The sequence below is a fragment of the Ischnura elegans genome, chromosome 9 (assembly GCF_921293095.1).
Source record: "Ischnura elegans chromosome 9, ioIscEleg1.1, whole genome shotgun sequence".
NCBI classification, from domain to species: Eukaryota; Metazoa; Arthropoda; class Insecta; order Odonata; family Coenagrionidae; genus Ischnura; species Ischnura elegans.
Window position 1 is genome coordinate 88,746,107 of NC_060254.1, and position 14,637 is coordinate 88,760,743.

Genomic DNA, 14,637 nt, shown 5'->3' on the forward strand with positions numbered 1-14,637 from the left:
GGGAGCTAGTTCATAAAACTACTATTAAAAATACTAAATTAATTTTTGACTGCTGATTCCAGCATGATTTTAATTCTGCGTAAGTCATTAATAATTTAATCCTTGTGTTGACTGCAGTAGGAAAATCATAAGTGTCATGGCGGCGATGTTAAAGGTAAGCTGATGCCGGTGTATACGAGTGACAATCTAGTGACATATGTGTTCAAGACAGTGTAATTTTGTGGTTGACATGACATGGCATGCGAGATTAAGTATTAATCAATTTGCTGGATGTATTTTGTTGACTCCTTCCGTTGCATGACGTTATGTTTTTCGTTACCTTGTAACCCTATATCCAGTCCCAAGTTTTCACTCTAGCAGAATTATAGGTGCTGCATGTTATAAATATGTTTTTTACACAATTTTATGTGATTTATTCATATATGGATTCATTATTGATGGTGCAACTAATCCGTATCTTCGAAGAATTTGACGTAACACTAATTATGTTGCAATGACGTTAGCTAAATTTTCTTGGCATTTAGGACAAAGGACAGCTTATGTTCGAAGATAAATGGCCATCTATGAGGCCAATTATCCTTAAGCTACTTCAGCAGGAGCCCGTAACACAGAATGAATGGCAAGACTTATTTTACTCAGTCCACCTGGTTTGCCTATGGGATGAAAAGGGCCCGCCTAAAGTGAAGGAAGCCCTTCAAGAGGATATTATGGACTTCATTAAGAAAGCGCAATTGGTAATTAGATCCATTTCATGATTTTGTCGCCACCCTTAATGTTATGTCTGTGGTGTTTACATATCCTTGTGAGGGTGTATATCAGCCTTTTTAAAAAAAATCATAGGTTTAATTTGACCAAGGAGTTTCTATGATTCTTACTAAATTGTCATGAATTATTCACAAGTGATAAGTTGACCGGCGCAGATTACTCTAGGATACACCCTTCTGGTCAAGCTATTTAGCCTTAAAAATACAAAATTACATTTTTATGGTACCTATGTGGGTTCCACAGTTGTTATTTCATTGAAATTCCATGTACTTGAGTGTATGCTTGACCGTTGTGACTTTTTTAAGTTCTTCCTTGTTTTATAAATATTTATACTGAAGTATTTGGTATTATTTTTTGTGGATTATCAAGAATTAAGTTAACATAAACATCTGATGGTTCATTTCAACTTTGTGTTGTCAGTAATGTGTTCTTTTTTTGTTATGGGTTAATACTGTATGTTATTTTACAAGTCTGTTTCATAATGAATTTATTTCCTTTAGAGGGTATTGGCTCATCATGAAGACCAGGCTCTTCTCAAGGCATATATTGCAGAATGGAGGAAGTTTTTCACGCAGTGCAACTACCTACCCACTCCATTTAGGCAGTTGGAGACATCATTAGCTGGTAAAAATCCAGCCGTTCAAAAGAAAACCCAGGGTGAAGAGAGTATAGTTAGAAAGGTATGTAAATAGTATCAAGTTCAAGAATATTTCTTTGGAGATAAATCTCAAATATGTATTGTAGAATTAATGTGTCAAAATATGACAGAAAGTCAGTAATTACAGGGTCCAGCTGGGTTATTATTGATAAAACTTTGCTGTAAGTGGCCAACATTTGAAAATTTAGGAGGTTACTGCTGAGTATACGTTATAGTTTCATGTATCAGGGTTAGAATTAGTAGTGAGGTATTTACATTTTTTAAGGTGTAAGTAACGATCCTCGCATGAAATCACACAATTGTGGTCCTGATTATCACACACGCAGAAAATCATGTAGAACCTTTGAATTTGAAGAAAAAAACAGCCAGAAAACTTATTCTTTGCCGACCTGCTGTAAAACCACCAAGAATTAAGAGCTGTATCATACTACTTAATATTTCTGGTGCACATTTATCCTTAAAAGATTTAATTTTAGTACAATTTACAAAGTACAATAGCTAGTTATAATAGTTAGGCTTAGCAACTTTTCTAAACTAAACTTTTCTTCATCTTTCTTTTAGTTTTCCGAAAATTATTTTGCTTTGAATAAATAATTTCATGTTTGATGCACTTGAATTTTTTAATTAATCCACACTCAAGCAGAAGCGTGTCATTCCCGTGCCCTTGGTCACAGCACTAGTGATGGGTCGATCATGAACGATTCGATCAAAAAGATTGAATCACTAGGTGAATCAAATGACTCATGATTCATTTCGTTAAACAAGTCGATCATCAATCACTCCGACTGCCGGTTTCATATCAATCATCCCGGTTTCCGGTTTGTTTCAAAATTTGGAACGATCGATTCTTGATCTATTTTCGTCAGGGCAGAAATAGTTCTGAGAAAATTAAGTACTATGTTATGAAGAACTGAATACTTGTGTAATCTTTTTCTTTAATGTTTTCCAGCAGTTATCAGTATTAATTACACCAATACACGTAAAAGGAAAATATTAAGATGACTCCTGTAGGAGAACGTTAAGAAGTAGAAGTTAAAGCTGGTTACATTTTATTGTGCCGTTCATAAAATTATCCTGCAGATCATATTCATGCATAGTGTGTGGTGTATTTTGTGTTATATTTTGAGATATGTAGTTAGAAATTATTTTATTAGTGTTAAGAAACTGTGGCAGTTTTGCCTTCCTAAATATTTTCATGACACTACTTCCTTCATTTTTGCAATCTAATTTACTCATCTTGGAATTTACAATCAAAATAGTATATGAAATGATAATATGGATAGCAATCAGCGTTACCAATGCTCTTCGCAGATGAGGCAGTATTTATTCAATTATTCAAAGTGATTTATTACATCCATTGATTGAGTCTTTTCGATCATGATTCCTTTTGAGTCTTTTCAATCGTGACTACTTTGAGTCTTTTCAATCATGACTCCTTTGAGTCTTTTCGATCTTGATTCATTTGAGTCTTTTCGATCATAATGATTGAATCACTTATGTGACTCGAGTCAAAATGATTGAATCACTGAAATGATCGACTTTGCCCATCACTACACAGCACTATTGACAAGACAGCAGGAGAGGTCTCTTGGGTGCTTCACTTGATGGCATTATTGTTGATGTTGCCACAGTGTAATTTTATTGTATTTTACAATTAAATTACATTGTGGTAACATTCAAAAAAGGAGTGCTTCAAATATGTGGAATTAAGTACCCTATGTTGAAATTCGACTAGCTCACCATCGAAAAGTTGAAGACCTCTCATTTAAGATTTTTCACTGTTATTCTCTTTGTAGATTTTATGAAATTTCTTGTGCACAAGAATAATGCCTATCACACCTCTACCTATGGATCCTTCCCTTGTGAATAAACTTTAGGCTCCTCATTGTTAAAGAGGCCTCAAAAAACGAAGTACCAAATTCTTGTCTTACAATGGAAAATTTTGATGTTATTTTCAAGTGTCAAGCATTCTGTATTGGTTACTTATATTTATTTTTTAATATTTTCTATTTGTGTCTTAATGGTTTCAGCTGATGCTTGACAGTTGGAACCAAAGCATATTCTGCAACATCAAGCAGAGGCTTCAGGATTCTGCAATGAAGCTGGTCCATGCTGAAAGAAATGGAGAGGCTTTTGATTCCCAGCTAGTCATAGGAGTCCGGGAATCGTATGGTAATATCTATGCGCTTTTAGTATATCTTTCATTCTTTCAGTAATGCGCTGCCTGATTTTTATAATACTGTTATAAAGGCAGTTAAGAAAGTAATTATAAAGGAATTTAAATATTCTATATTAATTTACAGATGCTTGAAGCTGACCAAAGATTCAAATTTTTTTTCTAATTCATTATCATGAATTTATTTTTCATTCATTTCCTGTATCCAGGGAATTAAATTTAAACTGTATGAGCTAATAGAGTAATCCTGTTGCATATTATCTCCATTCAACAATTTCCTTTCAAACAAAGCCTTGAAAGAAATCTTTTTAAATCAAGATAAGCTCACTCTACTTGCAAAACAGCTGGTTCTATTCTGGATAATTCCATTTTTTACTGAGTTATCTCGTATTTTTTCACTGATTTCCTTAAAGAATGGATCTTCATTGGCTACAAATTCTAAGCAACTGTCGCTGCACTGTTACTCATTTGTAGGTTTCAAGTTTTCAGGAGAGGAAGAATTCAATACCAGGTAGTCATGACAGTTTTATGTAGAAAGTTATTTAATGGCTAATTTTATCCTCCTTCCTGAAACCCTTACACGTCTTCCCTCTATTCAGTGGTCACCACCTTGACCCTCAGCTGAAGGAAACGTATATGTACTAGTGGACTGTGGGAAAATTGCACAAAAGCGTACGACCCCCTTCTGACCTTCTCTTCCACATCCTTTTTATCGTTAGGGCCCAAATTCACTCTTGTTTTTCATGAATATGACCATTGGCTACCCTTCCTTCTTACCCAAACTATTCCCTCCCTTGCTTGTTAGGGGTCCCATTCCTCACACTTGAAGTAATAGCCTGCCCTTCTAATGTCCTGTCAATTTTTTCTGGAAATTGCATGAGTGAGTGAAAGAATTTTAACCAATGTGAGTAAATATCAACTGATATCAACTTGGTGTTTGGTACATAATTAAATAGAAAATTATTGACAAACTTCTTGCTGTATTTATTTTGTCGATTTTTGCCAGTAAAATAATTCGCCAAATTATTCCATATTCCACTAATCCTGAACTTGGGTGGAGTAGGTACTTCCGCCCCTGTGGGAAAGGGTCTTATTCTTGCTCTGTCCTGCCTCGCAGAATAAAGGCTTAGGCCTCATTGGCAAATTTTCCTGCATTGAGCGTGAGACATGCAATCTAACTACAGCAGCTGAAGGCTTGAGTGACCTCTTCAACCTGTTCAGTGGCTTCTTAAGACAGGTTTCATTGTGTATTTTTCTCATATTTCTCATTTTTTATGCATAATTATGTATTTTATTTCATTTCCAGTAAACTTATGCTCAAATCCTGATGATAAGCTTCAAATCTACAGAGAAAACTTCGAAAGGGCTTATATAGATGCTACTGAGGCTTTTTATAAAATGAAGGCACCTCAGTATTTGCAAGCAAATGGAGTACAAAACTACATGCGTTATGCGGATGCAAAACTGCGTGAAGAAGAGCAAAGAGCCCAAAAATATTTAGAATCTTGTAGTGGATCTGTACAGGTGGTATGTATTGTTTTAATTCTTTATGTGGTTTTTGTGTTACCTGCCAGTTAAAAGTCTATAAGTGTTGGTCCTCTAATAGCTGAATATGAGGATATTTTCTGATATTCAAGATGTGTGAAGGCTTTAGTGAAACAGCTCCTGCTTTTAACTGAATTTTCTGGTGGCTTCTTTGCTTGATTGGCCTTCAAGCTGCTCATTAATGGCTTCACTATGCAGATACTATTTGGGATAATACCGTATTTCTCTGAATATAGTCCCCCTCTGAATGTAGCCCCCCTTCCCTAATTTTGAGGCCTCAGTTTCAGGAAAAAATTTTTAAAATATGCTTGAATATAGTCCCTCCACTACTTTTACCATGGGTATTTTTGGAAAAAAGGGGTCTATATTCAGAAAAATACGGTAATAATTTATTCAGGGATTGAAACTCACTCTATGTTACCTGTACGTTATAATCCCACATAGGGCTGGAAACCTACTCTATTTTACTTCTCTTAATGTTCTAATATTACCATATATTTAGTGGCCATAAAAATCAGTGATAATCTTGCAGTGAAGGGAAGGATTAATGAAGCTTAGCTAATAAATTTTGAAGCTGTAAAATTTTGTTCTGGTATTGAGTTTTTGTTCATGCTTTACATGGTATTTGTTTTTACACACTTGCATCCAAATGGTGCTGGTAGTATGTAAAAAAATGTGGGATTTAGTCTTTTATCTTTTAATGCATGCTTGAGGATAAATTTAGCCAATATTCCAGATATGCCTTCATTGGTAGAACCCAAAATGGAAGTTTTAGTGATCCCTATATTGTAAAAGCCAATTATTTTTTGTCTTTGTAATTTTTGTTCTTCCAGTACACTTTCAGGTGACCCTGTAAAGGTTCACCGCTGGTTTATTTGTTTCCTAAAAAAGATTTCTAGTTTTTGCCGGGGAAACTCCTGGAAGTCACTAGAGAGGAATGTGTGAAACAATCCATCAAATAATTACTCAGTAATTGGTGTGGAAAAAATTCTCCTTGACTGGGAATCGAACCAGCACCCTTTGGCTTTCCCAGTCAGATCACTACACCATCCTGGCACTTTGGTTTCTGTGCCAATTCAATCAATTCCCATGGCAATCAAGGAACTTAGATTGCAATGTGGGCTCTGCAGTAGTCCGTAAAGATCATGGTCCATGGTTCAATTACCTGACCTGTAGAATTTTTTCCTGTGGCAATTGATATGAATTTGACCGCCTTTCATGCTGCTGGATTGGAATTTTCCACAGCAGATGATTAGATCCTCCAGTCAGAAGTGCTATCATGATCCAAGATGGTGAAGATTCTTGAGCAGTGCTATGCCATCAAACTCGCGCAAACTGCGGCCAACTGCAACGGAGACCCTATGACTGATCAAGGAAGCCTATGGGGACTCTGCCATGGGCTGATCAACAGTTTTCGAGTGGCTTAAGCTGTTCCTTGGATGCTTGTTGAAGACAACCTGCTTGCCAGTCAACTTCTAGGAGTGATGAAAGTGTGGCCAAACTAAAGGTCTGAACTCCAACCAGCACTATCACTCATCTGATAGTTGATGAGCTAGGGACTTTGGAGAGTAGTGTCCTAAAGATTATTTCCAAATATCTGCGAAAAGTGTGTGTCAAGAGTCTTGAATAATGAACTGAAATTGAATCATGTGCAAATATCCAAGAAAATCTTAATTTCTTAGACAAAGTGATTACTAATGAAGGAACTTTGTGTTTAGATAATGATCCAGTGTCTAAATGCCAAAGTGCTGAATGGCACACCAACTAGTCCCCGTGGTAGAAGAAAGCCAGAATGAGCTAGTCAAGGGTGAAATCCATGCTCATTGTCATTATTGACTGTTGATGGTGTGCTTAACACAGAGTTCGTAACCCCTGGACAGACTGTGAATGTCATTTCTTACCTGGACATGCTTGGCAGGTTACGTACACGCATTCTCCGCATGCAGTCTACAATCAGTAATTGTTGGAGGCTTCACCATGACAATGTGCTGTGCCTCTCTTTGCTGTTGGTGAGAGAGTTTCAGGCCGAGCAGAGGCCTATGCTATGTTGCCTCACCTCTCTCTCCCATTTAGTCCAAATCTGCCACCACCTGATTCATTTCTTCGGCTCTAGCAAGATCTCAAGGAAAACTAATAAAGCTCCATAGAAGACATCCGAGAAGTCGTAATGGCATCTCTGAATGGGATCCCGGAGTTCCAGAGAGTTTATGCAAAGTGATAATCGCATTATACATGTTGTGCTGAAGCACAAGGGTGCTATTTCAAAGAATGCTAAGGATTTTTACCTATTGGTTCATTATTAAATTTAATTTATTCAGTCCTACTATTTCTGATCCTACCCTGCACATATTCAACAGCATATACTGGTAGAGTATTTTTTTTTTATATAAGGCTAGTTGGGACTTTCAACCATTGAAAGGCATATTGTTTTTACTTTCATGCTCAAAAATAACTTAAATCCGTCATCATGTACTGGAGTAAATAGAGTAAATTAGTCTGGAGAATAGGGCATTGGCAATGAGCTTTGATATTTCCCATTTGTCATGAAAAATTTTTCTCTTAAACCTATTTCACATCTATGTTTTCATTTCCAGCTGACAGATTGTTGTGTGAACGTGCTGGTGTCTGCTTTTAAGTATATAATCCGTGCTGAGTGTGCTGCTATGATTAAAGCAAATGAAACAGAAAGTGAGTAATCTTTACCCATATTACAATGACACCTGTAATGATCTTTACCTATATTATAATAATAATATGGTAGTGGGAATGTTTATTATTTGATGGTTTGTGTGCTTCATGAAAATCAGCGTCAATTCCGTAAATCAATCTATTGCTTTAACTTTGGGCACATTTAATCCCTCTGCTTTTGCTTTATTGATTTTCTATAATTTTGTTAGAATTACCATTTGGGAAACTTCTGCATCAATCAAAATTATTATGTACAGAGAAACCTCCACAAATCAATAAGACAAATTGTTGGGCTTGTTTATTTGAAATTTCAACATTAAAAAGTTGGAATTATCTAGAATGTTGTTATTATGTAATCATTTCAATGTAAAGAACTGCAACCACATATGATTTGGAGATGATTCATACAGCTGTGACTTGTTAAATCATGTTATAGTAATTTTCTGGAAATTTCCCGCTGTAGTTTTTTGATCAAAGTTTAAATTTAGCATTTTAATTTTCATACATTTTACGAGGGCTGTTTTTAAAGTAAGTATGTACTGTTTTGACGTAAAAAAACAACAAGTAAATTTTTTTCAAAAATAATTTATTCACTTGAAAGGCCATACTTTACTGTACTTTTCTACACAATTCCCATTACTATTGAGGCATTTATCGTATCTTGGGACCAGCTTTTGTATGCCATCGTCAAAGAAGCTTGCCGCCTGATTAGACAACCACTGCTTCACGGTCGTTTTCACTTCGTCATCATCGGAATGGCGCTGACCCGCCAGATGCCTCTTCAAGTGCATAAACAAATGGTAGTCACTCGGCGCTAGATTGGGACTGTATGGAGGGTGGTTTAATTGTTCCCAGCCAAAAGAAGTGATAAGGTCTGGTGTTCGATTTGTTGTGTGTGGACGGGCATTATCGTGGAGCAAAATGACACCTGCACTCAGCACTCGCCTTCTGTTTTGAATAGCATGGTGCAGTTTTTGTAAAGTCGCACAGTACGCTGTTGCATTGATTGTGTCGCCGCAAGTCGAAAAATCGACCAGCAACACACCCTTAATGGCGGGACAGTGCCATTCTGATGATGACAAAGTGAAAACGACCGTGAAGCAGTGGTTGTCTTATCAGGCGGCAAGCTTCTTTGACGATGGCATACAAAAGCTGGTCCCAAGATACGATAAACGCCTCAATAGTAATGGGAATTATGTAGAGAAGTAAAGTATGGCCTTTCAAGTGAATAAATTATTTTTGAAAAAAATTTACTTGCTGTTTTTTATGTCAAAACGGTACTTTCTTTAAAAACAGCTCTCGTAGCAGTTGCTGCTGAATTTTGCACAAAATTTCACATTTTTTAGCTCGATGATATTTTGAGAAAAATTGTTCTCCAAGTTTTATTTTGATGTTTATAGGGGAATGTTTAGTGAGCACGGCATTTTACGAGAATCGCGTTTTAGCAGGTGATAGTCTTTGTAACGCCAAATGGCTTATGTTTTACCTGTAAAATAAAAGGGCTTTTGCGAGGCAAAAAAGTTCCTTCCACTGTGTACGCTCGGTATGACGGCAGATATTTCTCGAGGGAGATGCTCCGCTGAACAAAGGTTAACTATTATGTTTTGTATTACATCTTAATTAAGCTAAAAATACAAGATGGTTGTTAGATTTACTACACCTAAAGCCAGTTACCTATGTCCAAGAATTTATGTGATTTACGGCCTTACGTTACAGTATGCTCTGCGTGCTCCCATTTACGTTCTTCTATTGTTAGGCCCAGTCATCAGTGGAAGTGGAATGGGAGGAAGATGACAGTGGGAGAGGGAGTTAGTTCCCCCCCTCCCCCATCTTCTTTGGCTGGCTTCGTCATTAATAGGCCCCTCTTAAGTACGGGAACTTACATTGTAGTGAATTCCCCTCCATCTTTTCCCATGTTAGGTATGGAAGTGGAAAGCGCAGCATTGTCCTAGTTAGATCGCCTCCCTTACATGGACGTTACCTTACGCTGCATGCTATCCGTCGATGTTTATTTCAATACTTCGTTAATGCATAGGAATGTAGTTTGAGCAAGACATCGTCAGCTAAACTTGATGCATTCCTTATGAGCAATTAAATGAATTAATCCCATTTTACAAAGGGGATACAAATTGGTTATAATAATCCCAGTGTAGCCTTGCATTAAAATGCAATTATCCTTGTGCTTTTGCATCCATTTTGTTTTGTAGAAATCGCGGAAAATGTCAAAGGAGTGTGAACTCATGTACAGATAATCCACAAACCTGATAAACCACAGCCAGATAATCAGGATTCTACTGTATTTGGAATCATGATTTCAGCTACCACGGCACTAACAAGGGGAGTGTCACAAAAGTGGGTCTCAGATTTCAATCAAACTTTGTGGTGTTGTAGTCCATCGGGAGCTGTCCACGAATCACCCCCCTTATGGGGTTATATAGCCAATACTTTAAACAAAAAACGCAGTTAAACATTTGCAGGTGAAATGTATTGCTTTGAGATCGCGCTTCCATCATCGCCTGGCGGCAAGGAATTTTTTTTTATCCACATGCTTTATACCTAAAGCCATGTTATTTCCGTGTCGCAACACAAAGCATTTTTTTACGATACACATTCACTTGGTTTTCTTTTATGTTGAAATATCATATTAAGGACTCATATTTTAAAATTGTCAAGTTTATTTCAAGAATCCGATTGCTTTCATTAGCTGAAATTTCAGCACAGCGGGGTAGGAAAGTAATAATTTAGCCGGGAAGCTAGGCTTATGTGATATCCATAAGAATCGATCATTCTCTTGCCGTAATAGTAAAAGCAAAATTAACCAACGCTATAATATTCGGGAGCCCCTAGTCACAGATGGCTTGCTTGCAGTTGAGTGACCGCTCGCTGAAAAGATGGTTTACCGACCCCATCTCCGAAGGAACCCTTACCTCCCCGGCTCGCCCTCTCCGGAGCACAACGGTTCTTTTTAAAAATGTCTATTGTTGTCTGTTAAATCCGTCCGCATGCATTTTTCCAACTATCACCTCGTCGCTTTTTAACCGCAACTTTGGGAAATAGGAAGTGTATTTTCAATGATATAAGCGTTTTTGCGCATTAGTTTAATAACCTTTTCAATATAAATTGCCATTAAAGTCATGAATGGTATTTTTCCCGGAGGAAAATGGCAGCGGAGATTTCTCGAATCTCACACGGGTTAAGTCCATCATGTCTCCTTCCGACGTTCCGATTACCGAATCTCTGAGGACGATGGTCGTGTTGCACATCGAAACATCGGAAGGAGATATGGGGGACATTACCCGGTGTGAAACCCAACGAATCGTCACTGTTATTTATTGACAAATTTATTTTGTACAATTTTTTGGATGGTACTCATCAAAATAACATTTAAAACAAAACACATTATAGCACCACGAACATCGAGCGAAGCAAGCTTCTCCACAGTTGCATTTTGATTTTAAAATGTCTTCAGGAAAAACAATTTGTTTTACATTTAAAAAAACCTGGCGTTCAGTGGACAGTCCAGATGCATACCATGCATACAGAATCATGGGGCGAAATGCTGGTGCTAACAATTGTGCATGAATGAGCGCATGTATTTTAATCATGTCTCTACGACTGGTTAAATCGCGTTTTTCTTTTAGGAGAGTGGTAGCATTCTGAATGCGAGAAATAAATATTTTCACTTGCCTATAAAAGTACACATCACATGGTTGGCAAATAGGGGTACATTTCGGCGGGATTACTTTCACTGTGCACGTGGGTTCATTTTTACCATCCACAAACCGTTCATCGTACAGTGACTGATTAGTCTGTCCCGACCAGGAATCGATAAAAAGAAGTAATTTGTCTTCCTTGACGTATGACTTCAAAACATTGTCCAAGTAAAGTTCGAAGGAACTTGTATAAAGTTTCCCTGATTTTGTACATGTAACATAAACATTTTCATATTGTTCCATCGCTTCTTCCACCTCGAGTTTCACTCTCGGGCCAAACTTCCCCGATACCTCCTGTAGGCATATAAAAACTTTAGGAAGCAGTTCGCCAGAGAGCGTCAAACTATACTGTGCGGTGTATGAATGAGTCATTTTATTTAATTGACTCACACAAACTTCAGTCGATTTTTCTCCCTGATGCGATAGGGTCCGTCTAATTTGTGCGCGGTACTCACACCCCGTCTGATCGGTATTTATAACAAGGGGAGGGTTAAACAGCGGTATTGCTTTTCGGCATTGCTCCTGGAAGAGAAGAGCGGCCTTTATAATATCCTCTGTGGAGGCCTTTTCTCTCCTGCTCACGTATCTTGTGACCTTCCTCTGACGAATTTTATGTTTCCTTTTAAAACGGTTGGTCCATGCCAATGACGCGCTGAATTTAAAGTCTCCATCAAAAAATTGAAATGCTGCCGCCACAGCCCACTGCTGCAGCATTCTCGTGGTGACATGATTGCCATTTGCCCTGCACTCGCGGAACCGGTCGTAGGTCCATCTGTCGATCATATCCGCTTTGTCCCTTCTGGTTCCACCGGAACTAATGTCTCTTTCCCAAATGCGCAAATGTTCTCGGCGTTTCAAGCGATGGGTCACGCGGGAGCGAAGTGATTTAATGGACCACGATGGATTCAGTTTAGCCGCTGACACCGCCTTCACTTTGGTTTCTAAGGGGACCCTAATTCTTTTCTTTGGGGAAGGTTCAATGTTCACTTCACTCGAGGATGACTTTCCCTCAACACTTCCATCGTCATCACTAGTAGAGGAGACCTCCAAATACAAATCTCTGCAACACGGATCATTTTCCTCCACCAAATCATCGGCCAACTCGAATTCCATTTCGTCCATCATCTCCGTAATTCGAGAGAACATCTCCTGGCCTACTGCAACGGCACGTGAGGTGGGCTCTTCATCGGTTGGCGCCGTAATGAACGCACCTTCACGCAAAAGAGCCGCACAATGATAAAAGGCTGCCGTGAATAACCGTGCCTTTTCCGCGGCATCTTCAATTGGAGGAGTGTTACTCCTATCCGAAGAAATCCCCGGAAGAGGTTCCATTGGAGTAGTCCAAACTTTCTCTGAAAGTTTGCAAAAATATTTTTAACCTATGTAAACGATAACGAATGAGAGATACTTTAAATTTAAATAATATCATTTTTATCAAAATATACTTACTAGAGGAAACGTAAATATATATCACTCCTGACGGATGCACGACTCCAATACACGAACACCAGCAAACACCTATAATGTTATAGCTTCACTCAAAACTCAAAACTTGCGCACGATTCAAAAGACAGCAGAGAACTAACTCTCGTTTCCTTCCATCCCCCGCGCTCCAAACGCAAAAAGGGTCATAAAAGTTTTTGGAAAAGAACCGTTGTGTTCCGGAGAGGGCGAGCCGGGGAGGTAAGGGTTCCTTCGGAGATGGGGTCGGTAAACCATCTTTTCAGCGAGCGGTCACTCAACTGCAAGCAAGCCATCTGTGACTAGGGGCTCCCGAATATTATAGCGTTGGTTAATTTTGCTTTTACTATTACGGCAAGAGAATGATCGATTCTTATGGATATCACATAAGCCTAGCTTCCCGGCTAAATTATTACTTTCCTACCCCGCTGTGCTGAAATTTCAGCTAATGAAAGCAATCGGATTCTTGAAATAAACTTGACAATTTTAAAATATGAGTCCTTAATATGATATTTCAACATAAAAGAAAACCAAGTGAATGTGTATCGTAAAAAAATGCTTTGTGTTGCGACACGGAAATAACATGGCTTTAGGTATAAAGCATGTGGATAAAAAAAATACTTGCATGAAAATAAAATTTACGGGGAAAATCGATAAAATAATGTTCAATTGCAGACTTTTGTTAAAGAAAAATAAAAAATAACAGCTGAAAACAATTAGCCGCTACGGAGACTCGATCCTAGGAAATCCGGCGCAGTGGTCCGGTACCGTAGCCACTAGACTACGCCAGGCGATGATGGAAGCGCGATCTCAAAGCAATAGATTACACCTGCAAATGTTTAACTGCGTTTTTTGTTTAAACTATTGGCTATATAACCCCATAAGGGGGGTTATTCGTGGACAGCTCCCGATGGACTACAACACCACAAAGTTTAATTGAAATCTGAGACCCACTTTTGTGACACTCCCCTTGTAAGTGACAAAATGTTTGCTAATTTATGTTGAGATACGAGGATAGCCTTTAAAGTGTTGGGAATGAAGAAAGCTATAAGAGGTACAATAATGCAATTCTTTTAATTGTTTTCCATAGTACTCTCCACGATAGTCAACGCACTTTTGCGTTCGATGGAACCAGTCATTATAACATTTGTTCCATTCCGAAGTAGGGGTAGTCAAAATGGCTGTTTTGTAGACATCAACCACTTCTTCAGACGTCTGGAAGCACTTTCCTCGTAGCATATTCTTGATTCTGGGGAATGTGAAAAAATCATTGGGGCTTAAGTCCGAGCTGTATGGAGGATGATCAAGAAAGTCGATGTTTTCTTGTTCCAAGAACGACTTTGTGACTCAAGCGGTGTGTGAGCTTGCATTGTCATGATGGAGCGTAATGCATCTATTTGGGTTGTCTTTCCGAAGCTTGGCCATCACTTCCGGCAAGCAAATATGCCATTGAGTATTAACTGTTCTTTGATTTTCAAGAGCAATCGTCGCTACATGTCCGGATTTGGCTATAAACGACGTGACCATTTACTTGGAAACGCTGCTAGAGCGAAGAACTTTCTTCGGTTTGAGCTCACTATGGAAGGCCCATACTGAAGATTGGCGTTTTGATTCAGGCTCGTAGCCATAGT

At 38.2% G+C, this 14,637-nt stretch overlaps 1 protein-coding gene across 3 annotated transcripts in view; it reads left to right on the top strand.

Annotated features, from left to right (window-relative positions):
• The first annotated feature begins 33 nt into the window (after window positions 1-33).
• Window positions 34-14,637, top strand: part of LOC124164848 (cullin-5) — a 38,265-nt gene continuing 23,661 nt past the window's right edge. The window contains exons 1-6 of one of the 3 annotated variants that reach the window (XM_046542047.1): window positions 34-154; window positions 525-734; window positions 1,266-1,445; window positions 3,454-3,595; window positions 4,906-5,126; window positions 7,739-7,832. In XM_046542047.1, the coding sequence (XP_046398003.1) occupies window positions 137-154; window positions 525-734; window positions 1,266-1,445; window positions 3,454-3,595; window positions 4,906-5,126; window positions 7,739-7,832 (865 nt within the window). In that variant the 5' untranslated portion in view covers window positions 34-136. The other 2 variants (XM_046542049.1, XM_046542048.1) reach the window with 2 other exon arrangements.